The sequence below is a fragment of the Amblyomma maculatum genome, chromosome 3, assembly GCF_055883805.1.
Source record: "Amblyomma maculatum isolate TAMU_Amacu chromosome 3, ASM5588380v1, whole genome shotgun sequence".
In the NCBI taxonomy this organism is placed as follows: Eukaryota; Metazoa; Arthropoda; class Arachnida; order Ixodida; family Ixodidae; genus Amblyomma; species Amblyomma maculatum.
The window spans coordinates 208583734-208609261 of record NC_139346.1 but is presented as its reverse complement, the minus strand read 5'-3'; the positions used below and the strand labels follow the sequence as shown (position 1 = coordinate 208609261).

The following is a 25528-nucleotide window of genomic DNA, read 5'->3' as shown; positions in this document are numbered from 1 at the left end:
TCAAAGCGCACGCATTGAATCCACTTAAGCGATGCATCATTGGCGCTGTAGAAATTCACGAAGAAACATGCGCATAGAAATAAACACTAAGAAGGGATATGCTTCGTATACTGCAGCATCCGTGGACTTGTGCTTGCTTCACGCTGTAGATCGAAGCGCCGCCATTTTCGTCTTCGATTTGCCCATTAAAAGCTCACAGATACGCGCAATGCTGGGCGAACGAAACGCTGTACGCAGTATGGCGCAATGTAGTTTCCTCGCGAACGGAAGCATGGTCGCGAGAGCAGTCAGTGAGCGAGGGCGCACCGCAATGCGCTACGCTACGATTCGTCGGCACAGTGATCCAATGCGTGGCGCAATAGATCCTCTCACCGAAATCATCGCGCAATCACCGCGCTTCGAGTCCGCGCCTTTCTGTCAGACGGCCCGGTTCTTCAAACGGCTCAGTGGAAACGACTGAGCAGCATACATCCTGCGTCTGAGCAGCGTACACCGGGACTCAGGTCTCTCCAATGCAGACGAGACGGTGAGTGGCCGGGAAGACTTTTTTTCGCTGTGCGAAAAGTCTCGAAGGCGGGTTGAAGGCCGCTTAAAGGAGGATGCAGTTCTGAAATCGCAAAAAATGGGAACCGGAATTGTTTTCTCGACAATATGTATATATGCTTGTACGCCACGTCTTAAAGAACCACTGAAGCAGCCAGCGCCTATCTCCGTTTTGGTTTTCTCACTAGATGATTATCTTTTGAAGATTTCATCGCGACTGTTTAATCTGTTTTGACCTAATTTGCTGATTACACTCCTGGAAATGTACTGCAGACTAAAATAATTTTTGTATTTCAAGTTAACTATATTCAGGTTTCTTGTATGAAATTATCTTAGTCTAAGCTTGCCTACGGCAATTACATTGTGAAACATCTACTGAAAATTTGTGTACTTTGGAAAAAAGTCTTAAAGTCTTAAAGTCTCTTGGCCTGTAGCGAAACTCACTTGAACCTTTTCCACATTTTGTTGACTCTGCATCCTTTTAGCAAGAATCAAAGAAGGTATATATCATAGAAGAAACGCCTTTGAGAAATAACCATGTGATGTTTTTCAAAAGTAGTCATAATATGCTTAAATATTTGTGTGAACTGAAAAAAGAATAATTCTTTCTTTCTTTTTTTTTTTTTTTTTTTTTTTGCTGAAAGCTATGTCTCCGCCGAAGAAAAACCTTTAGAACAAGTTGCACACCATTCAATGGAGATCTTTGAATAGCTTTTAGATATATGCAAGGAAGGTTCTAGGATCAATTGGATGTCATTTAGGGAAAGCATAAGGACAGTTTGTAGGTACATTAAAGAAAGGTTTTAAGACGCATTGCAGGTCATTTAAGAATAGTGTAAGGACTTGTTGCCTTGTATGCCCTAGTGTGATACCCTATTGAAAATGTCACGCAAAGAGGGGGAAAAAAAAGAAAAAACAAGCATCGCACGCTGGGAGGCGCAAGTTTTGGTCAAGCGTGTTGACCGGCGTTTCTCGATGAAACATGGTGGCGGCCTAGCTTCTGGAATAAGGTGAGGGCTTGCAATAAAACAACAGTGTGGCAAAAGCGCAGACAGATGGAGAAAAAGCTAAATGAAAGGGACAAGCGCTGATTTAAAATTAGAATCATTGAAGCTAAACCATACAGATTATATGCATACAACTTTTCACCAACATAAGGAAGAAAAGCAAATAGATAAATGAAGCACATAACAGCATTATTGTGCGTGCATATAAAAAGGTAAGGCAGCAAAAGAAACATTGGTGAGAAAATTTCAGCCAGGACCGCAGGCATATTTCAACAAGCTCACCTCAATACTCGCTTGTATCTAATGCTCGGTAACACGTACAAACTATCTCAGTATGTGAACTATTTCGGAGATAACTAAAATGACGCTTCACTTGCGGAGGCGTCTTTGTTATCAACTGATGGATGGCTTTCGAGACCACACGAGCGAAAAGGTCCTTGTGCCCACAAACAGGCTCACTAGACATTATGACGCACCTTCGTATACAATATTGAATTAACAAGACGAATAAAACAATCGTTGTTGCGTGATTTATCATCTTTTATAAGCGTAATCTCTGCGGATGCTACTTCGCAATGGACGCCGATCCACCGAACAAACAATCATTGTTGATCGAGCAGCCACCTTTAACGTGCCCTAACCTTCAATCTGAACTTTTACACGCATCTGGGCAACACTAACCAGAGTTTTAGGAGTAGGACACGTGACATTGATGTCGTGCCTTCTTCCTGCGTTAAGCCAATGAGGCATTCGTTATATTCATGACACAACCACACCCTCACAAAGCTCGCCGTCAATCCTATTTTGCGTGTCACTGACACAACAATTTCATAAGATTTTCACGTACGCTGCCCCGGGTACCCAGTCTATTTTAATTTCGCCACTTCCGCCGACAAATGGTTATTGATAAAGTGAACGCATGCCTCAAAGTGGTCTACCTATACGTCAGGTACGAATATCCTCTTTCCGTACTGCAGAGTGGCCTCATGCTTACACAAAAAGGCCTTCAGAGGTCTTAGACGGTATTCTGTATCATGCTTGGTTAGGAAGCACTCGTATTCCTTTCCGTTCGCAGCACTTTCACCGACCATCTTCGCCTTCTGCGCAGTTTTATGATGAACTTGTGTCAACTCTTCCTGGTTTCATCATATAATTAGCCTTACTTTTATGTAGCGCAGTGCCTGCTGTTATAATTTTTGTCTTAACGACTCGGCGTTCGTCATGTCACTCTGGATGAGTGCCTGAACAGTTTCTTGTAGAACGAGAAGAAGGAGTAATGTTGCGACAAGTGGACTTGTCTTTGCCTGGTTTCTTGGCTTCGGCAGTTTCTTGGCTCATAGGTGAAAGCAGGCACCCAGTCGCTCTCAGGCAATGGTTGGGTTCATGGAACCATCGCAAGGTCATTTGAGGAGACCGTGCAAGATTTGACGGCGGGAAAGGTGGCGACAAGCCCGCCTTTTAAAAAATTATCTTGCTCCCCAATGTGGTCTGAAATGATGCACATCGCTCCGTCGGCTCACAGTGGTATGTAACATCTGTCCGGCATGCCTTGCCCCTAGTAACTCTCAGCCATCAGGTATTTCGGAGGAGGTCGATATCGATCAAGTAGTCGTCCCGATGAATCATAAGGTTCCGGCAGCGGTTAGGGCCATTGACTGGTCTTGAATTTATCGACAACTTGCTGAAGTTCTCAACCCTTCAATTTCCATCTGGGGAAGACGACAAAGGATGATAGTCCACGCTGCTTCACAGGATCCTCATTCTGAAGAGTGTCCGCGATGGGCAAATGAAGATTGGCTGCACGAAACAAACAGTGGATTTCATGCCTCCGGTGGGCTAAAAGCGTTGGTTATGATTTGTTCTGTGTATTAATAAATAACAAACAAACAAGTGATCGAAAATGCCACACTCGAAGTTTCAATTTCAAGCACAAAGCATCTAGTTGTAAGTGTAACTGTGGCTCTATTCACCTTTACCGGGAGTCCAGCGTCACGGCCTTCGTGGCGTCACTTTCATTCACGCCTGCACATCGTTCCAGTGTCATGAGGACGCATTATGCGGCGCTGGGGGAAACAATATCTACGAGATCGAGGCACCCCTTTTGGCTCACGTGAGGTAAGCATCCGAAGCAGAGCGACCCAATGCAACACAATTGATGATAATTAGAGCACATTAGTTAATCACGCACATCGACTACTCCCGGCTAGGTGCATTGTTTCAGGTCGGCAGCCCGACACACTCATATAGAGACAGTGAGTACTGGCGTCGCTCGGAGATAATCGGCAAGGAAACAATTCCCCTTGCTTAACCAATGGCTTCTTTCAGCTGAGCTTACCCACATGTGTATATAATTCTGCAGAACACGGCAGCAAGTTTTATTTTAAGTGATACGGTTTGGTGGAATGCTTGACTGAATTGTGAAAATTAAGCGAAATTCCTCATCGTATTCCGGGAAAATGAAGATTTCGATCTGGATGGGATGGATGGAATGGAATATAGGAGCGTCCCCTTTGAAACGGGGTGGTAGCAGTTGCTATCATGCTCATTTTTCTCCTTATATCTTAATTATTGATTTAGATTGGTTAACTAAACCATCATTCTATTTATTTAATTTTTGTTTCTACATTACTAACAATATGTCACTTCTCTGCTTTTATTTCTCCGAGCGAAGCAAGACCCTGTATCGACAGAATTGACTCGTAAAAATATGGATGAAGTTACACACGGTGGACGGTGAACGCTCGAAGTATGCAGTCTTGCACAAAAAAAAAAAAAAATATGAAGTGGTCTCAGATATTTCCAGAGAATGGTGAAAGCTTACTCTTCCCCTCTTATCATTTGCCTCTCATCACTTGCCTCTTATCGACGTTCGTTGCAGTGCTACATATAATTATAATTGGTTTACAGCGAATGAAAGGCGCGGTATCTGTCACACTTTCTCTTGCAAGTGTGAGTTTGGACGGTACACCATCGCTCCTGTCGCGTGGCGTTCCTTGGCGCGCGTTCAAGTGTGGGATTACAGATGGCACATTTCGCAGAATCTCGCGGAATATGACATATCTCGCGCACAACTCTCGCGCACGGGATTTCGTTGCATGAGTCTAGAAAGGCTTTCGCCCTAAACGCCTGCGGGAACGTTCGCGGGAACGTTCGCGCGGCCAGACCGCCTGACAAACCGTGACCTGCGTCTGCGACGATACACGGAAGCATTGTATGTCGGCTCTGTTTCCTGTTATTGCACAGTTTAATCGTATTGAAACTAAAACGCAATACAATTCACTTGAGATACTGGAGTGAAAGAATTGCTATTGCTAGTGCTTCAGTCTAAATTGGCCGCAAGATAGTGTGATAGCAGTGGGGGAGGTCACAAGCAAGCAGTACATCTTCCTCGAGGATGTGATCGCGTCGGATTGCAAAGCGCAGTCTTCGAGGCTCTGTACTCTCGCGTGCTTGAGACGTGCTTGTTCAATTTGTGTCCGTGGGTCTTCAGCCGCTCCGCCTATATGGCGCGCAGTAGGTCTTCGGTTCTTGTGAGACGCAGTTCTTCCGCGCCAAAGCTAATTGCCATCGAGGGCAGTCGTTCAGCAGTCGTTCATAATGGACTGCGTTGCAGCATGTGTTGGCCGTGGTTGTCAAAGCAGCAATAACTGCATGTCATACAAACGAGCTGCCACAGTTAGGGCTCGGTATGGTGACTTGTTATGTTCGCCGTGTTAACGTCAACGTCCGCACATACTAGCGCTCGCACTGCATAAATGCGTCGCAGCCACAGCTGACTTTAGTTCTAGCATCTAGCAACGATGGTTCCCGTAGACTAGTCTTTTACTAACAGGACACTGACGATAAACTGAAGATGGCCTTTATCGGCAGTGTGTGTGTGTGTGTGTGTGTGCGTGCGTGCGTGCGTGTGTGCGTGCGTGCGTGCGTGCGTGCGCGCGCGCGTGTGTGTGTGTGTGTGTGTGTGTGTGTGTGTGTGTGTGTGTGTGTGTGTGTGTGTGTGTGTGTGTGTGTGTGTGTGTGTGTGTGTGTGTGTGTGTGTGTGTGTGTGTGTGTGTGTGTGCGCGCGCGCGCGTGCGTGCGTGCGTGCGTGCGTGCGGAGAGAGAGAGAGAGAGAGGGGGGGGGGGGCAAAATCTACCGGTGATTTTGAGAATCGGCTGTTTCTTGAGAGCAGATGCCAGGTGCTGCTCTAAATCGTCATTTAATTCAAAACAGTGATCACGGACCATTTTTCAGAATGCACGTAATGAGCTTAAACTGAGTGGCGGAAAATGTTTTAAATGTTAGTTCAGCAAAAACCTCGTGTCTTCTTTTTTATCACACAAACATGGCCATAATAAATTTCTATATAGAGCACTGATTGGATGGCGTTGCCTTCTTGGAAACCGCACCAGAATGCTGCCAGCGCCACATGTAAGAACAATTCCTTTAGCCGTACGACCAGGAAAAGCCCTAATTATGCTAATTAGTACCGCTCAAAGAGTGGGTACTCTCTCACGCAGTACCGTATATGTTGTTTCTCTCCTTTTACTGGAATATCTTACGGAGGGTCTGTACGGAGGTATACGTTTGTAAATTCGTTGGAGTTCCTTAGCTATCCAGCTGAGTTTAAATCTGCATTGGTGTGGTTGGCTCCCACAGAAGCACACTTCCTTGTATCACAACATGTTTCACGATGGCCGAATTCTTCAGAAGCACACAAGCGCTGCTGCAAACCGCGTATAAGTTGGGGGCCACACAGGCACATATGTGAACCTAAGTACGTTTGTGGATGGACAGAAATCAGTGCGCACGGGATAATAATAATAATAATAATAATAATAATAATAATAATAATAATAATAATAATAATAATAATAATAATAATAATAATAATAATAATAATAATAATAATAATAATTGGTTCACAGGAAAGGAAAGGCGCATTATCTGACACGCTAGTTAAAGTGGAAAGAGAAAGGGGTGCCGTGGTGGATGGCTTCGGAGTAATTTCGACCACCTGGGGATCTTTAACGTGCACTGACATCGCACAGCGCACGGACGCCACTTCGTTTCGCCTCCATCGAAACGCAGTCAGCGGCGGTCGGGTTATAACCCGGGTACTCCGGCACAGTAGTGCGGCATCTCAACGCCACCGCGGCGGCGCACCAGTAAGCCATTCATTTTTAGTTTTGGTAATCAGACATGCTCGCATCCTTATCTTGTAATTCATTCATTCATTCATTCATTCATTCAACAAACTTTCTCTTAACGCTGCTAGCTTTGCTCAGCCAAAATGATCAACAGAACAGCCAAACCCACGCAGCGTTCCTTATGGTCGATAGTATGTAGCCCCGGCGTATCTTATTTTGGCGTCATCGATATTCAGTCGATAAATAGCGTCTTAGAAATTTGTGCATTTGAGAAGATATAGTTAGGCCGGAAGTTAGAAGGGACATTCGAAGAAATCATGGCAACGGCAGACGGCGGCTAAGTTTATGCCTGCATGAGAAAACCGATAACAACGACAGTGGCAAATGAACTAAGCTGAAAATATTTGCGGAGGAAGTGGTGCGTTATATATGTGTGCCCTCGCATGCCACAATCGATGGGTGCGAAGGTCATCTGTAGTATTCAAGTGCACGCGTAATGGCGCTCTCAAATACGGATAAGAATACATCCCTCAAGGCGTTCGCTCTACTTTTGGGTGCGTATAGGGCTTTTCTCTTGGCCCCAGAGTGCGCTTTCACGGATCGAAACAGTGCTGTGGTTTGCGAATAGAGCAGCGCAACCGGCCGCTCATTTGTGTCCCCCAGCTGCTCTTATCAAAGCTACGCCGCTTTGTATTCTTGCGCCCTGGGCGAGTCGATTCGACAAAAGCATGTGGCTTTTCCAGAAGCGAGCTCGAATTCATAGAGATGAATGCAGTGACACGTTCTTTTGTGTCTTTGGTACAGTCCATTTTCGGAAAACAGTTATGTAGCATGCTAAGGAGGCATGCATACAAAGAAATACTATTTGAACGAACCGCAGTGTTCTGCAAGGAAATATTTGGTTAAGTGAAAGTTCGCTACAGTGCAACGATCATGACCCTAACAAAATTTAAAAAATGTTTACAGGATATTAATATCTCCCCGAAATTTTACGTGCTAAGCACATTCTTGGTAAATTACGGCCGTTTTTAGGCCGAATATTTATATTTAACCCGTTTAACCCGTTCTTGAGAACTTTTTATTTTCCTCGTTCTCAGTTGACGTAGACAGACTAACACTCCTGTGCATTAATGAAGTCATTGATACATTTTTTTTTTTCGTAAAGTGGTTCGTCCTCGACTTCATCGTTCTGACATATATGTAGGGACAACACGATCTGTTACAGCTCAAGCTACAGGCCAACTCGGTAGCTGCGCCAAACTAAAACACACGCCAAATTGTGAAATTTTATGAGGGAAAGTTTAGCGCTGCTTAGTTTTGTGAGCTGCGCATCACAGGAATAACAGCGTGTGAAGTTCCGCGAACAAAGGTATTACACTGATGTCGATGCAATGCATTCTGAACTCTATCCGCAGAGCCTTTGTTCACCCCAAACGTTCGATGATGTGAAAGCTATATCGGGCTTGAATTCGGTCACATTAAAGCATTACACAAATGAAATGGGATTTCAGCAAGGGAGTCTGCAAAAACCTCTTTACAGAAAGTTTCTTTTCCTTGAAGAGTGGCATTGTTGTGAGGATTCATTCTGCTTCGCCCCTTTGAGTTTGTTTCTCCGCAATGTCATGTCTTTTATAGCTGGATAAACTAACAGAGAAGTGTGCCTGCATCGCGGCAGCCCTATAAGGAGCCTACATGCTGCGCTAGCACCTAGCATATGGTGGCGCCAGCCTTTGAAGGAGCACTCGCGGCTACCCGCTAAAGACCAGTGTTGCCATTTAAAAGAACGTCGTTATAGCCCAGTGGGTGGCACATCGTAAAACTAAAACCGCAGGAACGACAGGATGCCCTGCGTTTTCTCCTTGCCTCCGCCTCTTGTTTCTGCGGTTTTATTTTTACAGTGTTGCCTGTTGAGTGTTGCCATGGCAACAGCGCCATTTTGGTTCCCAACGGAAACGGCGTGGCCGGTCACTCTCTATGCAGGATAGCGTTGGCTCTCGTGCAATGCGGCGATCCGTGTTTCTTCTTACTGCTCACTGCGTGCAGAGTGTTAGCTCTACTGCTCACGTTCGATCGTAAGGTCGCGTTATCCTGCAATGTGCAAACCACTATTGACTATAATAAATTACTACCTGCAATTAGTTCAGTGTACCTATACTCGACATAAGTTATCCAACGATATATACATTGAATTGCATTGTATTGAGATTTTTGGCGCATAAGCAGCAACGATATATCAAATAATATGTTGCGTAAAGCTCTATTTAATCAAAATTAACTAATTAACGATAACCGCTTTATACCTAAATTAGTCCAACGCAATTATAAACGGCATAAACTATCCAACGATAATAAGACCTGTGGGTATTCTTTTCGCTATAAGCTACACAGCCACTGCAGACACTGCATATGTACACTCATTTCATGCTCATATTCCGTGCACGGTGCGCACGAGCCAAGTAATGCTGCGCACTATAACAATGAGTCGGCGATCGATACTTGCCACTCTGAATTGTCATTTTGGTTTAATTACAAAGCTGCAGTCCCAAAAATACGACAAGATCAAACAAAAAGAGCACAAAATGACGGTCCGCCAAGTTTGACGGCCGTTTCTGGCGAATTTAGGTAACCTTGGCATGAGATGTCACCATCCTAAGTTTGCCGGTGGTGCTAGCCTCTATAGTGGTGCAACATGTAGGTTCCCTAGGCAGCTCTAGCGCCACATGCAGACGCCGTAACTACAGTGAGCTAAATTTTGTTTATTATGAGCGTGGCTATTACATGCCTAGCGAAACTAGTGCCCCCATCTTCGGCACCGCGGGGCTACAGTGTACTATAATACTATACAATGGCACGACCATACCACTTCGCTCGAACGACGCGATGTCGAAAGCAGCGGCGGCGCTGCGATCGACCATGCTTGAAAGCTCACTTTAGAAATGAGCGTGGTGCATCAGAACTGACGCTAGTCGCGAACTGACGCTGTATCAGTGTAACATAGGTTGTCTATGTTTGTACAACCTCCGTTTCCTGCAACCTATACGATCCGTGCACCGCCTATATGGGTGTTACTGAAAGCCGCCTAGCGGTCGTTTCCTAAAGTCTTTCCGGATACGAGTCGCGGCTGCTGATGCGTCGCTGCGAGACTTGCCGACGATTCAGACGTTCGCGGTGGCGATTTTTTTTTCTCAATTCCTGCCAATTTATTCTACGGTGGCCTGAATAATTAAAATCCAGGCGTAGAAAGGAAAATATTGATGATGATGCAGCCATCTGGGAGAAACTAATGCGCACAGGCGCTAAATGAGTAGCTGCAGTCTTGTGCCCAGCTTTCTTGTGCGTATGCTGCATTGGCTGACTGATTACTTGAACAGAATATTCTCTGTTTTCGTTTTCTTTTTTATTTACCCTGCCTTTGCATTGCAAGATGATTTCAGATATGCGCATTGTGACGCGTCTCAAGATATATGATATTCTGCCCCAAATGCCGTTACATCGTGTTAATGACCATTCATTTATATCGCTTCATCGGCCGAAATCACTAACGCATGTTGCTAAGGGTCGCGTGTCTCAGAAAATTTGGCGTCGTCGTCGTCGTTATTGGCCGGAAAAGAAAAAAAAAAGAGAACTCCCGATGTAACATTAAAATTCAGGAGCAGGTTGAAATATTTAGATTGACATTAAATTGCTGAAGAAACTTGCATAGTCAAAGGAAAGTACTTGGACGGAAATGAAAACTGGGTCAACATTTTGTGAGAGTGGGAGTCGAATTCAGTACTTTCGTGTTACAAGAGACAGACACGCTGCTCACATTTCATGAAGGGTTAAGAATGAATAAGAGTCTATACCAGGAGTTCTAAGCATGGAAAATATGGAAATTTGAGCTAGTTGACTCATTTCTTAAACACACACCGCAACAGACGTTTACTCGCTTGTCATTCGTTTGTTGCGTTGTGTGTTTCTAAACCTGGGTTCCGCGCACCCACCAGGCACAGTGCTTGGTTCATAAAAACCCAACTGAGAGCGTTAGCTCTTAATTCTTATCTTAGCTTGTTACTCAGTTTCGCGTCGTTAGCATAGACACCATCCACAGATCAGGCCTTGGCATCGCACCAAGGTGCAACGCGCGGCCGTCGACACATTCGCGCACGTGGCGTCTGAATGCGTGCTCCGCACAGGCGATTTAGCGAAGCCACGCTAGAAAAGCACGCATATTTCCTTGGGCGTTTTCCCCGTTGTTTCGACGTAGCTGCTGGCGAACCCATTTGCGCCGAAAAACCGCCGAAGTGTAAAAGTATCTACCCTACGCTGCTTATGGAGCAGAGCGCGGCAGATGACCGAAGACAAGCCGGCCAATCCAATGCGTTTTGATATATCACGCGGATGAAATGGAACGTTGGTACTGTGACTGTAGTTTTCTGAGTCCTTCTTCAAAAGGGTGGGTATTTAATAAATATTGTTTGTCAGAAACGAGGAAACTAACGAACGCGCACAAAGGTGAACTAAAAGAGAAAATAAAATCCATGACTGTTCCATGCACGAGCGACATCGGCAAACTGTGACGTCGGGGTGTGGGGTGTGGTTGGCACTTTTTGATGGCTGTTGGGGTTCCATGAGGCAAGCATGCTTGAGAACTCTTGGTCTACACTTTCATGTCCCGTCTGTTAAGAACACTACGCCAACCTTTCTCTTTCTCTATTTGAATGCCCATCAGCCGTACAGTCACTAATTTACCGCTAGAGTTCATGGAGTGCTTGGCTCGCCTCGGATCAGCTACAAGAACAGGTAATTAAATTAATAATGAATAAGTACCAACTCGCCCAACAATGTATCTTGGTAAGAACAGGTGGCCCTCGTGCAGCAAGCCCGTGTTACCAAATTGGAGGCTGAAAATAGGGGCGATTAAAGTGCGCTCTCTTTCTACGTCATATAGTATATACACGGGCACCTTGCTTTCGCCTTCATCGAAAAGCGGCCGATATCGAACTTGCGTTGTTGGGATCAGCAGTCGAGTGTCCCAACCCCTGAGCTGCCGCGGAGGACTATGTTCCTTAATTGCTTTTTCTTCGTGACGATTTTTCTGTTAGCACTACACATATCTTGCCCAGCGGGGAATAAAATCTGTGCAAGCAGTGTTCGCGTCATTCTGGCAGTAGAATTAGGATTTTGCAATAAGCTCGGTGTGTTAACATCTCAGTTTCGTCTTGAGGCCCGCACACTAAGTTACGGTAATCGCGGTGAAATATACATAACAGAGTTCTGTAAGAGTAGCGGAGTGTCTGCCACAGCGCATGCGGGTAGACGGGATAACTTTACCTTCCTCCCACTCAGATGTTGTCAACCAGCTATAAGAGCAAACAGGCTGAACGCCTGCAGAAAAAAAAAAAAGATAAAGAGAAAGTGGCAAGTACAATGCGCGCGAACGCAGGGCGTGAAAACAAGAAGTCTGGGCAGTAAGCGATCGGCGCGCTGGTGTGTGTGGTGTCGTGACGCTGGGGCTATGGCGACCCGGCCTTCACTTGGTAGCGTGCAGAGACTCCGGGTTGAAGAAGGACTGAATCTTCGAAGTTGGTAAAATATGTACAAGCAGGTTTACTGGCACTTTGAGAAAACGTATTTACAAGAATATTTACATGAAGAAGAAGGGTACATCAGCAAAATGACAAGCGTTAAGAGTTCATAGCGAGAAGCGACTGGATGAGCCGTTTACCCAGGGCCCAGAGCGACATTTCGTGCTCTGCAGCGTCCTTAAAAACCCCCTATGTCCAGCCCCTCTCTGAAGATGCTGACCAACCAAATCCAGGGCACGCCCCTCAGGTATCGGCATCCAATCGAACACATCACTGCACTGATGGTCTGAAGCACTGACTGGTCCGGCATTCATTCGTTGGGCGTGATCACTTGTTGGCGGGAAAAACTTGGGAACGGCGAGGAGAGGAGGTACATTTCTATTCTTCAGCAAAGAAACCACAGGTTGGTTCTGACAAGGGGTTTTACTTCTCAGAAACCCGAGTGCACGTGGCGCCGCATAGGGCTCCCAACATGGTCCCTTTTCGACAATTGCAAATCTTTCCTGCATTCCCGGGAAATCACTTAATGGCCGTATGAGTCATGCTCCTTTCTTGTCCTGCATGTCAGCGGACATGTCACTCTGTCGTCTCCTTTGGATAGGAGGCATTCATCACTGGAGGATAGCACTTCTCGACTGGAAGGGTGGACAAAAGAAAGAAAGCACTTCCTGCTATTTCCCGCAGGGGGACGTTTCTTTGTGTTTTTCCAGACGTTCTCTTGACAGGGTCAATTTGGCATTTGCAGGTTGTCCACAAAGCAAAACATGCTTACAAAACAGGATTCCTGGAAACAGGCTCACTTAGAGCCATTGGACCATCACCACATATTCACAAAACTTATCCATGCCCACAGGCGAACAATAGAGCGCGCAATTGCGGATGCTTGGTCGTAACAGCCTCCTCCCCCGCCAGAAGAGTCTCGGAGGGCAGCAGTCCCAGCTGCTGCATGAAGAGACGACTTAATGGTCTGCACGTGAACGCTTGAAGCTCGCTGTTGCTTGTCGCGTTGTCTTGATTGTTGTAGGCCAAATTGCTCGAGCTGTCTGAAACTCAACCACATGTCGAAGCAAGCACTCGGCTCCCGTCTGAAGAGACCAGGTCAAAAGAAAACTGCCATTGTTGTTCGAGAAAAGCCCACACTCAAGACGTTAGGACCTACGTATTCCTAGAAAACCAAACGTGCTGCTTTACATAGTCACACATATACAAGCGCACGAAAAAAAAAAAAAACCTGATTATCAATTTGGATACATGGTGAGGAACATCTCGGACCGCTTAGAAAGAGCGGCTAAGCGCGTCCGCATTCCCATTTAACTTCCCCTTTTTGTATCTTATTTCAAAATTGTACTGCTGTAAAATCAAGCTCCACCTAAGAAGGCGACTGTTCTTCGATGTCGCAGTTTGCAGCCAAGCCAGGGGACAATGGTCCGTCTCTACGGTGAATTTGGCCCCTCCAAGATAGCACTGCAATTTTTGAATGGCCCATACAATGCAAGCGCATTCTTTCTCTGACGCGCAATAAGCCCTCTCTCTAGAACTCAGTTTTCTGCTCAAGTAGAGCACGGGGTGCTCATTACCGTCGTCATCTCTCTGGCAGAGAACAGCACCTAACCCTCGATCACTGGCATCACACTGGACCGTGAATTCTCGGCCATAGTCTGGAGCTCGCAATACCGGACGGCTAATCAGCACAGCCTTCAGGTTTACGAAGGAGGCTTCCTTTTGTTCGTCCCAGACTACATTTGTCGGTTCTGTCTTGCGGAGAGCGTCGGTCAGAGGGCTAGCCAAAGCTGAATAGTTAGGGATGTAGTGATTGTAGTATCCAGTCAGACCCAGGAATGCTCGAATTTCCGTCTTCGTGCTCGGCCGCGGGTAGTCTGTTACCGCAGAAATCTTAATCTCGCTGGGTTTCCTGAAACCTTGACCTACATTGTGACCCAAGTAGTCCACGGTCGCCCTTGCCAGGCAACATTTCTCGGCCTTTACGGTTAGTCCAGCTTGACGCAAAAGGCTCAGTACAGCTCTTAGATGTACCATATGGTCCGCCCATGAGTCGGAAAAAACCGCAATGTCGTCTAAATAAGGCACCGCGAATGTTTCACACCCCTTTAAAACCCTATCCATGAGTCGGGAAAAACAAAATGGAGCATTTTTGAGCCCGAAACTCATCATTGTTGGCTGGTAGCTGCCCGTCGGAGTGACGAAAGCCGCGTATCTGCTGGCGCGTTCAGTGAGCGGTACTTGCCAGTATCCTCGAGTAAGGTCCAGCGTAGTCACATATGCCGCTCTACTGACCTGTTCTACTCTCTCCTCAATATTCGGAATAGGATACACTTGATCCCTGGTGAGAGAATTTAGCTTTCGGTAGTCTACCACAGGCCTAGGGTCTTTACCTGGAGCTTCTGGTAAGATCATAGGCGAAGCATAATCGCTTTCCGAGGGTTTTATTACTCCCAATTCCAGCATGCGAGTTACTTCCCTATCCAGAATTTCTCTTTGCCTTGGAGAAAATCGGTAGCACCTTGATCGCACTGGCACGTCTGAAGTCAGCTCAATATCGTGCTCAGTCAAATCAGTCCTGCCTGGCCTGTCCACGAAGCAGGCCTCAAACTCTGTTATTAGCTCGCCCAGATCGGACAGCTGGGATTTCTTTAGTTCTCCTCTCTGCTCCGTCTTTTTGTGAAGCTCCTGAGCGTTGCTTCCTTTTCCGCTGAGGCAAATCAAGTTATCCCCCATCTCCTCGGGTAGGTTTAACGTTAGATTTACCACGGCTTCCTTCTGCACATAAGGCTTCATAAGATTGCAATGATAAATGCGCACTGCTTTACGCCTATCGGGGATTTTCACTGCGTAGTTAGTGTCAGAAAGCTCTGCAACGACTTTAGCAGGTCCTTCCCACTGTACTTCGAGCTTATTCTTGGGATCATTGGCTTGCTCCATAGCTAAGTCCTCTCGGGTTCCACTTAAAAGTCTCGTGAGATTACTAGACACTGGCGGCAAGAGGTTACTTTCAAGAACGTCCTCATTCCGTGTCTTATCAAGCTCACTTTCATGTTGACTTATCTGAGATGCCTCGCTCTCAAAGTTTTCTGGCCCGCTATTTTCCGCATTTACCACTGTTTTAACTGCCGTTTCCTCCGCTGTTGATTTTTCTGAAATGAGCAGTGTAGCTAGTTCTCGCGCCTTTGAACGTGTTAAGGCCTGCACATCTCTGTCTCCGAAAATCAGAAGGCAAGCTTTGACCTTCTCGTAGTTGTCCGCGTCCTCCTTGTTTAGCCGCGCGACAACCTCCGCTGCCTCGCAGGGCAGAACCGTCAATAATCTCTGAGACCACGTGTCTCGCTGGAAGGACAGTTCTTCGCAAGTTCGCTCAAAGTTACCCAGATACAGACCGATATCCCCTGATATCACATATGGCTGCATGTACTTTGACATCTTGAAATCTGCCTCCTTGTTGAGAAGAGGTACCGCTAGCTGGGGACAATTGCCCGACCTCTTGCTCAACTCTACTTCTAATTTCCGGAGCTCAATTTCTAGCTCCCGCTTTTTTGCTTCTCTCTCAAGCTTCTCACGTTCGTGCTCCCTTTCCTCTTTTTCCCTCTCAAGTTCACGCTCCCTTTCCTCTTTTTCCCTCTCAAGTTCACGCTCCCTTTCCTCTTTTTCCCTCTGACGTTCGCGCTCCCTTTCCTCTTTTTCCCTCTGACGTTCGCGCTCCCTTTCCTCTTTTTCCCTCTCAAGTTCAAGCTCACGCCTCTTTTCCTCTTTTTCCCGCTCTTTCTGCTGTCTGAGCTGCTCCTCCTTTTTTTGGGCGATGAGGTTCCATGCTTCACTGAGCTCCTCATCATCGGCTCCCAAATCTGTGATTGCCTTTATAATCAAAGGTTTTCGTGCCAAACCTCTTGTATCAATTCCCAATTCCTCACACAATTGCAACAGTTCCGGTTTCTGCAGCTTTTGTAGGTCCATGATCGCTCCGAGTGTCGGCTACTTCCAAAACAACAGTGCAAACTACCAAACCTAAAGGCGTTTCAACACTTTTTACCAGTTCTAAAATCTAACCCTGTTCTAGAACCTGGTCCACATCAGAAGAAAAGCCAAGCACTCACCCACACGTGCGATCGATGTTCCGAGCTGCTCTCTTGTTGGCCGATTGTTGCGCCTGCTTGTTGCTTGAGATGCCACCTCCGATCACAAGGTGTTGTGGCTTGTAGCTTCAGATCCACCTCCAATCACCAGATGTTGTGGCTTGTAGATTCAGATCCCAACGCTGGGCACCAGTCGTTGTGCTTGTAGATTCAGATCCCACCGCTGGTCACCAGTTGTCGTGACGCTGGGGCTATGGCGACCCGGCCTTCACTTGGTAGCGTGCAGAGACTCCGGGTTGAAGAAGGACTGAATCTTCGAAGTTGGTAAAATATGTACAAGCAGGTTTACTGGCACTTTGAGAAAACGTATTTACAAGAATATTTACATGAAGAAGAAGGGTACATCAGCAAAATGACAAGCGTTAAGAGTTCATAGCGAGAAGCGACTGGATGAGCCGTTTACCCAGGGCCCAGAGCGACATTTCGTGCTCTGCAGCGTCCTTAAAAACCCCCTATGTCCAGCCCCTCTCTGAAGATGCTGACCAACCAAATCCAGGGCACGCCCCTCAGGTATCGGCATCCAATCGAACACATCACTGCACTGATGGTCTGAAGCACTGACTGGTCCGGCATTCATTCGTTGGGCGTGATCACTTGTTGGCGGGAAAAACTTGGGAACGGCGAGGAGAGGAGGTACATTTCTATTCTTCAGCAAAGAAACCACAGGTTGGTTCTGACAAGGGGTTTTACTTCTCAGAAACCCGAGTGCACGTGGCGCCGCATAGGGCTCCCAACATGGTCCCTTTTCGACAATTGCAAATCTTTCCTGCATTCCCGGGAAATCACTTAATGGCCGTATGAGTCATGCTCCTTTCTTGTCCTGCATGTCAGCGGACATGTCACTCTGTCGTCTCCTTTGGATAGGAGGCATTCATCACTGGAGGATAGCACTTCTCGACTGGAAGGGTGGACAAAAGAAAGAAAGCACTTCCTGCTATTTCCCGCAGGGGGACGTTTCTTTGTGTTTTTCCAGACGTTCTCTTGACAGGGTCAATTTGGCATTTGCAGGTTGTCCACAAAGCAAAACATGCTTACAAAACAGGATTCCTGGAAACAGGCTCACTTAGAGCCATTGGACCATCACCACATATTCACAAAACTTATCCATGCCCACAGGCGAACAATAGAGCGCGCAATTGCGGATGCTTGGTCGTAACAGTGGTCAGCCTGATTCGGCACGCTTTAACGCCGGGCCACCTGCGGAGGAAGCAAATCACGAGAGCACAGAGGAACGGTGCTTGCAACGGTGCGGTTCGCTCGGGCAACTCCGGCGCTTTCGGGCAAAAGAATGCGACTGCGTATGAAAGGAGCAGGACAATAAGACCGCACAGAAGAAGAGCCCAAAGTGCCGCTGAGTAAACCCGCTTTCCCAGACAACGTAAATACCGACACGTGCCGCGTAAAAAGCGTTCTCGGCGTCGCCTAGTGGCGTGTCTTTGTTTATAAATGTCCACTTTCGCGCTTGCACACTCTTGTGAAGGCGCCTCGCCTCTACGCTATTGTAGGCATTTGCGAGTACAATGTGGCCGGTGTACATGCACCTGTGTTACCACGCGGAAGTGCTCTACGCACGCTTACCAGAAAGCTGTGCTTACTTGTTTCTTGCGTCTGGCCACTATTGTCCAGAGAAATGGGAAGGTAAGGTGTGGAAAAAGCAGCAAGTCTTTGAACATGTGAGAGAGCGCGGTCCTTTACAGTAAGGACTAGCCTCGCGTACAAAATATTAGTACCAGTGAACTACGTTTCGCGCCACTGCCCGGTGTTCCTATATAGCGCACTGCAAACTGTAACAAAACCCAATCTAGACATGTTTTTATATACAGATCTATTTCGAAAGAAGCTTAGAAAGAAGCTTACACGCTTATGATTAGTTATCCTGCGACGTCAGTGACCGGTGAGGGGACAATGTACTATGTCCCGCGTGGGCTGGAGCAGAGAGCAGTGCAAAAGAGAACGTCACTGTGCACTTGCGCCATTGATTGACGGCGCTGGGGGCAGGGATTAGAGCGCGGGTTTTTTGAAAGCACGTGCTTTAGCATGAAATAGTCCAAATATGTTCAGGCAGAGCACCGAAGGAAGCAACGTTTTCTAATTCCAAAAGCTAATATTATCATCACCATAATCATCGTCATCCTCAGCCGGACTAACGCCACTGCAGGGCGAAGGCCTCTCCCACATTCCTCCAATTAACCCGTTCACGTGACAGCTGAATATCCACTTCACCTCTGCGAAGTTATTTCCTTATCCGCCCGCCTGACTTTCTGCCGCCCCTGCTACGCTTTCCTTCCCTTTGCATCCAATTTGTTACCCTTTTCGACCATCGGTTATCCTCTTTTCATCTCTTCGCACTACACGCCCTGCCCATGTTTCTGCCTTGATTTCCACAAGAATGTCATTAACTCGAGTTATTTTTTTAACACACTCCACACGCTTCTCATCTCTTAACGTTACACCTACCATTTTCCGTTCCATAGCCGTCCTCAACTTAAGCATAGAACCCTTTTCGTTAGCCTCCACGTTTCAGCGCCATATGTGAGTACAGCTAAGATGCAACTGTTATATACTTTCCTCTTGAGCGATATCGGAGCGATATAGCTTCCCGCTTTTCATGGCTTCTAAAACTTTCTAAACCTCGTGAGGAGCAGTCAGACGTTCAGCCACTAATGAAGGAGTTATTGGCGGAACGCCTGACTGCTCCTCACCACTGGCAAGCTGATTATTGTACTGACCACTTCGTCTTGTTTATAGGTCAGTATAGAACTCCTTGGCTACCTTTGACCATTTTGTACATAGCAGTGATGGCATTTTCCGTTTTGTCCCTTGAGTTTTGCATATGCCTAATTTCCTCCTCAACTATTTAAGACTACCACCATTCTTTAGAGCATGCTCAATTTTCTGTAAGGTATACTTCTTTATGTCGGATACATTGCACCTATCGATTACCTTTGATAGCTCTGCAATTTCTATCCTGTCTGTATAGGGTTGGAGGCTTTCGTACTTTGGCGTCTCTTGGTAACTGATATGGCTATTGGTAATGACCAGCTGCAAACCTCTAATTGCAACTAGACGCCTGGTATTAGGAGTTGCAGTGCCATAATACCAGCACCATAAGGCAGCACCAAAATGCGCTGGTATTATGGTGCTGGAGACTCTGTTCTTATCTAATGGCCGGCCCTCATAAACACCTGTTATACACCAGGTGTTTAAGGAAAGCCGGCCACTAATTTATAAATAGGGTTTTTGTTGTAAAAATACTTTTGCATCATAGTGGTACCAGTGTTGACGGACATAAGAAAAAGGTAAAAAAGTTAGGTAGGCAGGAGAATTCGGCCTCAGTACTGCCACACGAGAGACCACACATGTGACGTTTTCATTCGTCTGCGGGAGAACACCCTCGCTTGTCCTAGACACGCAGCTATGCTGGCCGCATCTGAGCGCTTCCTCACCGGACTTTGCCCGACGGCTTCGTCAAGCCCGCTTCGAGGCCCACTGGAACCGCAGCTTAACCACTTCCTTCCTTTCAATCCGGATACTTGGTTCTCGTTCGCCGCACCGTACGCTCAGCAAGAAGCTCTTTCCCCGGTATTGAGGACGTTTGCCGTGTCGTTGCTCGGTTAGACCCCCGCCGCCTACCTACTCGAGAACCTACCGAGTCATCGCAAGAATGATGGGCACCAGATCTTTCCAGAGCATGTGTTGCACCTAAAACACTGCATTGCCGGCAAAGAAATGTCGATTTTTTTTTTAAAATACACAGCGCAACAAACATAGGACAAGCGAGTAGAAGGAAACAGCGACTCTCAAACGAATCATAGTATCATACTTCAGTGCTATCTATTCGACTCAGAAGTATACTTAAGCGTCCCCCAAGTTTAAAAATATGCTTTATGCAAACATTGGATGTAATTATTTGATTCATCTTTAGAACATATAGAAAGACGTTCTTTTATCATAGGCGTTGTTTCTACGCTTTTGGATCATCGTCAAGTGCAAATTTGTCCACATCACCACCTCAGTGTAGTTCAGTTCTTGCAGGATTCGGCGCGTTTCTGTGCCAAGAAGCTGAGTCATACCATTAAAAGAAACCACCTTTGATGTATCCTTACCCCAGAAGAATAAGAAAAGATCAAACCGTTTAAGCTACTTTATACATCGACCGAGAAAGAGGTGCGCTTTGTGGACGCGGTCCAACTGACGATGCTCTCTAGTCGAACGGCCACGAACCCTTCTCCCTAGAGACGGCCTGGGGACTAGGCTCTCCGGCGGGCACGTCGTACCCCACACACGTCCGCGCCCTGCCGGCGACAGTTTCATTTTTATTGTTTTACATGAATCGCGTTGATCGATGATTCCTTCGTGCTACGCAAGCGGGCTCCGTATTTTCAACGACACACCGAGAAGAACGAAATGCCACCGGCTGGCACCCTCTCGCCAGTTGTTTTCAGGCTAATTCGTGTTCTGCGCGCGTGCCCGGGGTCAGTGTTTCATCATACCCGGCTGAGGGAACATTGAGCGTCATCGGCGCCGTCTGTTCCCCGTACGCTCGCCGAAGCGCTATGGAATAACAATGTGTTCCAGCCCGTAATTCTCGAGCCGCACAGTGGGCCACAGCATTCCGCGTGCTTCGGACGGGCCGGGGCAAAATCGGCTTTAGCTGCTACGACCGATGATCATAGCGCACTCTATTCGATGACGTTTTCGAGTAATATGATGCAATTCGCGCGGAGAATTTGATACGTGCATTATTGCGTGATGGGTCTGACTGGCGGAATATATCTGCTGCTCTCGATAGTTTTTATTGATACATCTCGAGTTTCAACAACGGCGCTTGTACAACGAAGATGGATGTTGTTACGGCATATATCTCTCTACTAAGTAGTGCGATCTGCTGCAGCTCGTCATGTATTGGAACGCAGGGTGCATCAACAAAGAGGGCGTGTTTGCCGAAAGATGAAAAAAAAAAAAGAAAAACCCATTGAGAACAAAGAACTCCAGGATAAGATCTGGAAGACATAATTTTTCCTTCGTCAGCAGTGACATACAGCTATCAATGAACGCATATGTGTCACTGGGGTCAAGCTATACACGCATCTTCCAATGCTTATTCGCTGGTGACAGACATCAGGAAGTAGAGGTTGGCAGGCAGAGAAATAATGATGTTTGGATGAATGAATGCGTCTCATGACGGTGTACGTTCATGTTCTTGTGCAGGTCCGATGCGCTGCCGCACTTAAATGCCGGAAAGACCTGCCTTTCGGGCCTTGCTCCTGGTGTTCCTCGTGCTGGGCAGCTACTACTGCATACACAAAGGTGTCATCGTCGACCCGAAAGAAGGACCGGCAGCTTACTACGTGTCCACGCAGGCCAAGCAGAAGTCGGCGACCGTTCATTTCCAAAACCACACTGATGGCGTCAGCACTCAGCTGCCTCTCACATCATCTTCCTCTCCTGCGGCGACCACCACGGCCGCGCCCGAGAGAGAACGATACATCGTGGACACTCCCGGATGTAAGATTCCCAACTTTGACCTCTTCGACGAGAGTCTTCGCAAGTATTACAAGAGAGTGGGTCGGTATAACTGCAAAGGTAAACCTTCGTTCATTCGGCTCGTGAATGGAACCATCCCGGTGATCGACGAGGCGTCGCTGCTAAAGACATTCGAGTACAAAGCGAAGGACGTTCGATGCACCTACATCGAGATATATCGCAACGAGTCGATTCGTGTCCCTGACGATCACTTCTTTTTCAAGCCTGAAGTAGCGCTTAATTTTGGCGAGCCGCTGACCGTAGAGTACGTTCACGTGCAGTGCTACCATGGGAAGAAAATGTTCCATCAGGAATACCTAATGGTACCACTTCTCAAGGAGGACGTGGAGGAAAGGTGTGAAAAGGCACGAAAAGAAGCGAAAGACAAAGGGAGTGGCCTAAACATCCTCATACTAGGCCTAGACTCGGTGTCGCGACTGAACTTTCATCGACACTTCAACGAGACCGGCAAATATGTGCGTAATTTCCTCAGGGGTTACGAGCTAATGGGTTACAACAAGGTTGGCCTCAACTCTTATCCGAATCAAACACCAATCCTGACCGGCCTGAGTGGAGACGAGGCCAAGAACTTCACTGGGGGTAAATTTTTCGACAGCCTCGACTTTCTGTGGAAGCTGTACGCTAAGAAAGGCTACCGCACTGTCTTTCATGAGGAGCAACCCAAGTACGGCTTGTACAGCTATGTGGGCGACGGCCTAAAGCACGCACCGACAGACTACTACACACGCCACGCTGTCATGGCTATCGACAAGTCCAAGCTGAAGAAGAACTCCTACTGCCTGGGACCCAAGCCTCCCCTGGAGCTGTACCTCGACTACATGCTAGGCCTACTGAAGACGTTCGACACGCGGCCCTTCTTCGCTTACATCTGGATGAGCGAACTGGCCCACGACTACCTCAACATGGCTGGCCACTGTGACGCCCCCTTCAAGGATGCCCTTGTGAAGCTCCACGACAGTGGCATTCTAAACAACACTGTCCTGGCATTCATGAGCGACCATGGCCTTAGGTTCGGCGGTCTGCGCCAGACCTACATCGGTCGCTTCGAAGACAGTCTTCCGTACTCGTTCCTCGTCTTCCCTCCCTGGTTCCTGCGCCAGCATCCAGACTTTGCCGCGTCGCTCGAGGTCAACCAGAAGCGGCTGTCTACGCACTTCGACATGCACGCCACGCTTCTGCAGCTGCTGGACTCGAAGCTACCGAAGACCGTGACCAAGCACGGCCAAAGCCTCTTCTACGAGCTGCCCGAGACGAGGACTTGCGCCGCCGCTTTTGTTCCGACACAGTTTTGCGCGTGCGTCGAGACCGAGACTTTTCCTGTGACTCACCCGCTCTCCCTGAAGGTGGCGCGCTTTGTGATCGCCAGCTTGAACGCGGTGGTGAAAAAGGAGTTTAAAGGAAAGTGCGAGCCGTGGGCGTTGAAATCCGTGCTGCGTATTCAATTCTATCCGTACGCGAACGGGACTGTCGCGTCTTCTGGCACCAAGGGCAACACCACAGACAGCAACTACTGGGTCAAGATTTCCGCCACGCCTAACAACGCACTGTTCGAAGCTACCGTGAAGCACTCGGTCGACTGGAAGGAGTCCACATTCTCCATCGTGCAACAGGCCGACCGCTTGGACTGGTACAGCTCGCACTCGAAGTGTGTGCGCGGGAACCGATGGGAAAAGTACTGCCATTGCAAAAAGTAGGTCTGCGGTCGGGACTACTTGATGACTCCTGTGATACCCTGTGCCTGAAAAGCACGCATTTTCCGCGCGCATAAACACGTGTGGGACGAAGTGGCCTTACATAAAGCAGGTCTGCGGCACGCCGATGTGACACGTGGCTGATCTGTGTCCTTATAGGTGCACTAGAGCGCTACCTGCTGATCGAAAACATCGCATCTTCTAACGAGACACCCATCACGTCTTCATATCTCTCTTCCTGTGTGTGCGCCTTTGTCCGGTGTTGCTGTCAAAGCTAGGAAGAAGAAACTGTGCTGTATACCTGCGAATGTGATAACTTTCATTTCGTGTGTGCAACTTCTGGCGTGCAACTTAAGCGCGCAAGAACTTTTTTCGCTGATACAGCGAATTGAAGTTAAAGCGGAAGACTCGACCTATGAGGTCTTGAACGACAGTGAGCCAGTGAGCCGTATTTTAATAGTGTTGAGTCATTACATAAGTTTTCAAATGAATGCAGTTACCTGATTTAATAAAATATAGTATATTGTTAAACGTTTTGGTTCCTGTCGTTTTCTTTAAAATCTTCGTTGGAAGTGACTATTTCACCAAAGGGCCTTGGATTGCGGGAACATGGGAAAGAAGGATGCCAGGTCTTCAATACTGATTTCTCTGCAAAATACGCCCTATTATAGTTACATTAAACCAAAACTATTCAGCAATTAGCAAGTCTTTATACTAGGGTTTGTTTAGATTAAGAAGTAAGAGGAGGGTCACTCTTTGTTATAGCAATGGAGGTTTGCTCCGCTGAAGCTTTGGACGCAAAGAAGAAATTTGAGATCGCTTTGAGAGCCGTAATAGGACCTTCTTGTCCGAGGCTCGTTGCCTTCAAGAATGAATAAATATGTAGAATATCACAGGTGAATATAGGGAGTATAAAACTAAAGAGAAGAAAAGAACTTTGTTTAGAAAATTTTAGCAAGGCTGTTTCTTGGGCTAGTTGGTGGAGTTTGCTTGTTTTCGCGAAGCGCACAAACACACACAAAAAAAAAAGACAGGGGTGTCTATTATTTGTCCTTTCTCTATTCATCGCTTCGCCAAACTGAGTTATTGAGAATATTGGCTTTTATTTTTAGTTTTTGTTTTTTGCGCGGTTGACAAGAGTGACTGCTTGAAAACCCTTGTAAAGTAATGAGTGCATGGACTGTTGCAACCACTAATTTCGGGTTACATGAAGCGTTCTAAATAGTCACTAAGGTAAGCAAATTTCGCAGACAGCAGATATGCTAAGCAATTAAATATGATACACCATGTATCCCTTTATTTAGCGCCAAATCCTACGAAGGTTCACCCGGATGAGATTTCTGATTGGCGAGCCGTTCGTGCCCATCGGTTGCAAGAGCGGGCAAACCGGCCTTCCGCTCATTCTAGCGCAGCCGCCACGTTAAAAAGCCTGCGAAACTTGGCATAATTTTTTTTTCTGAACCAGTATGCCACGTCTGTTCCGCTGCGGATCGTCTCAACATCATAGCTCTTCAATGTTAAGCAATCATTAGGATCCGCTCTCGCATCTTCCGACCTTCTTTAGCAATGGCCGAAAAGTCCATTTATCAGCGTAAATTTAAACGTATTTCTTGACTTCGGTGTTCTATGAACCCAGGCGAAAAATTTATTCTCTTTTCCGACGGCTGTATTTGGGACCTTAATCTATGCATGCGCTAATTCGGGTCTCTTTGGTCATTCAAAAACTTGTGCCAGTGTTTTCATACCCAGAAATTTGGGATACATTCGGGGAAAGAGTTTTCGAACGTCCTTTTTTTTTCTGAGTAGTTGTGTAACAAGCAAAATATCCGAAAATTTTCCCTCGGCAAACTTGAAGATTTTTGCTGACAATGTTCCAAAACAACACAATTGTTTTATGG

At 46.9% G+C, this 25528-nt stretch overlaps 1 protein-coding gene across 1 annotated transcript in view; it reads left to right on the top strand.

Annotated features, from left to right (window-relative positions):
• The window catches only part of LOC146197560 (uncharacterized), a 54810-nt gene extending 30649 nt beyond the window's left edge, over window positions 1-24161 (top strand). The window contains exon 2 of the mRNA XM_084599465.1: window positions 21604-24161. Coding sequence (XP_084455591.1) covers window positions 21627-23633 — 2007 coding nt within the window. The 5' untranslated portion in view covers window positions 21604-21626 and the 3' untranslated portion in view covers window positions 23634-24161. The remainder of the gene's footprint in view (window positions 1-21603) is intronic.
• Window positions 24162-25528: the final 1367 nt, after the last annotated feature.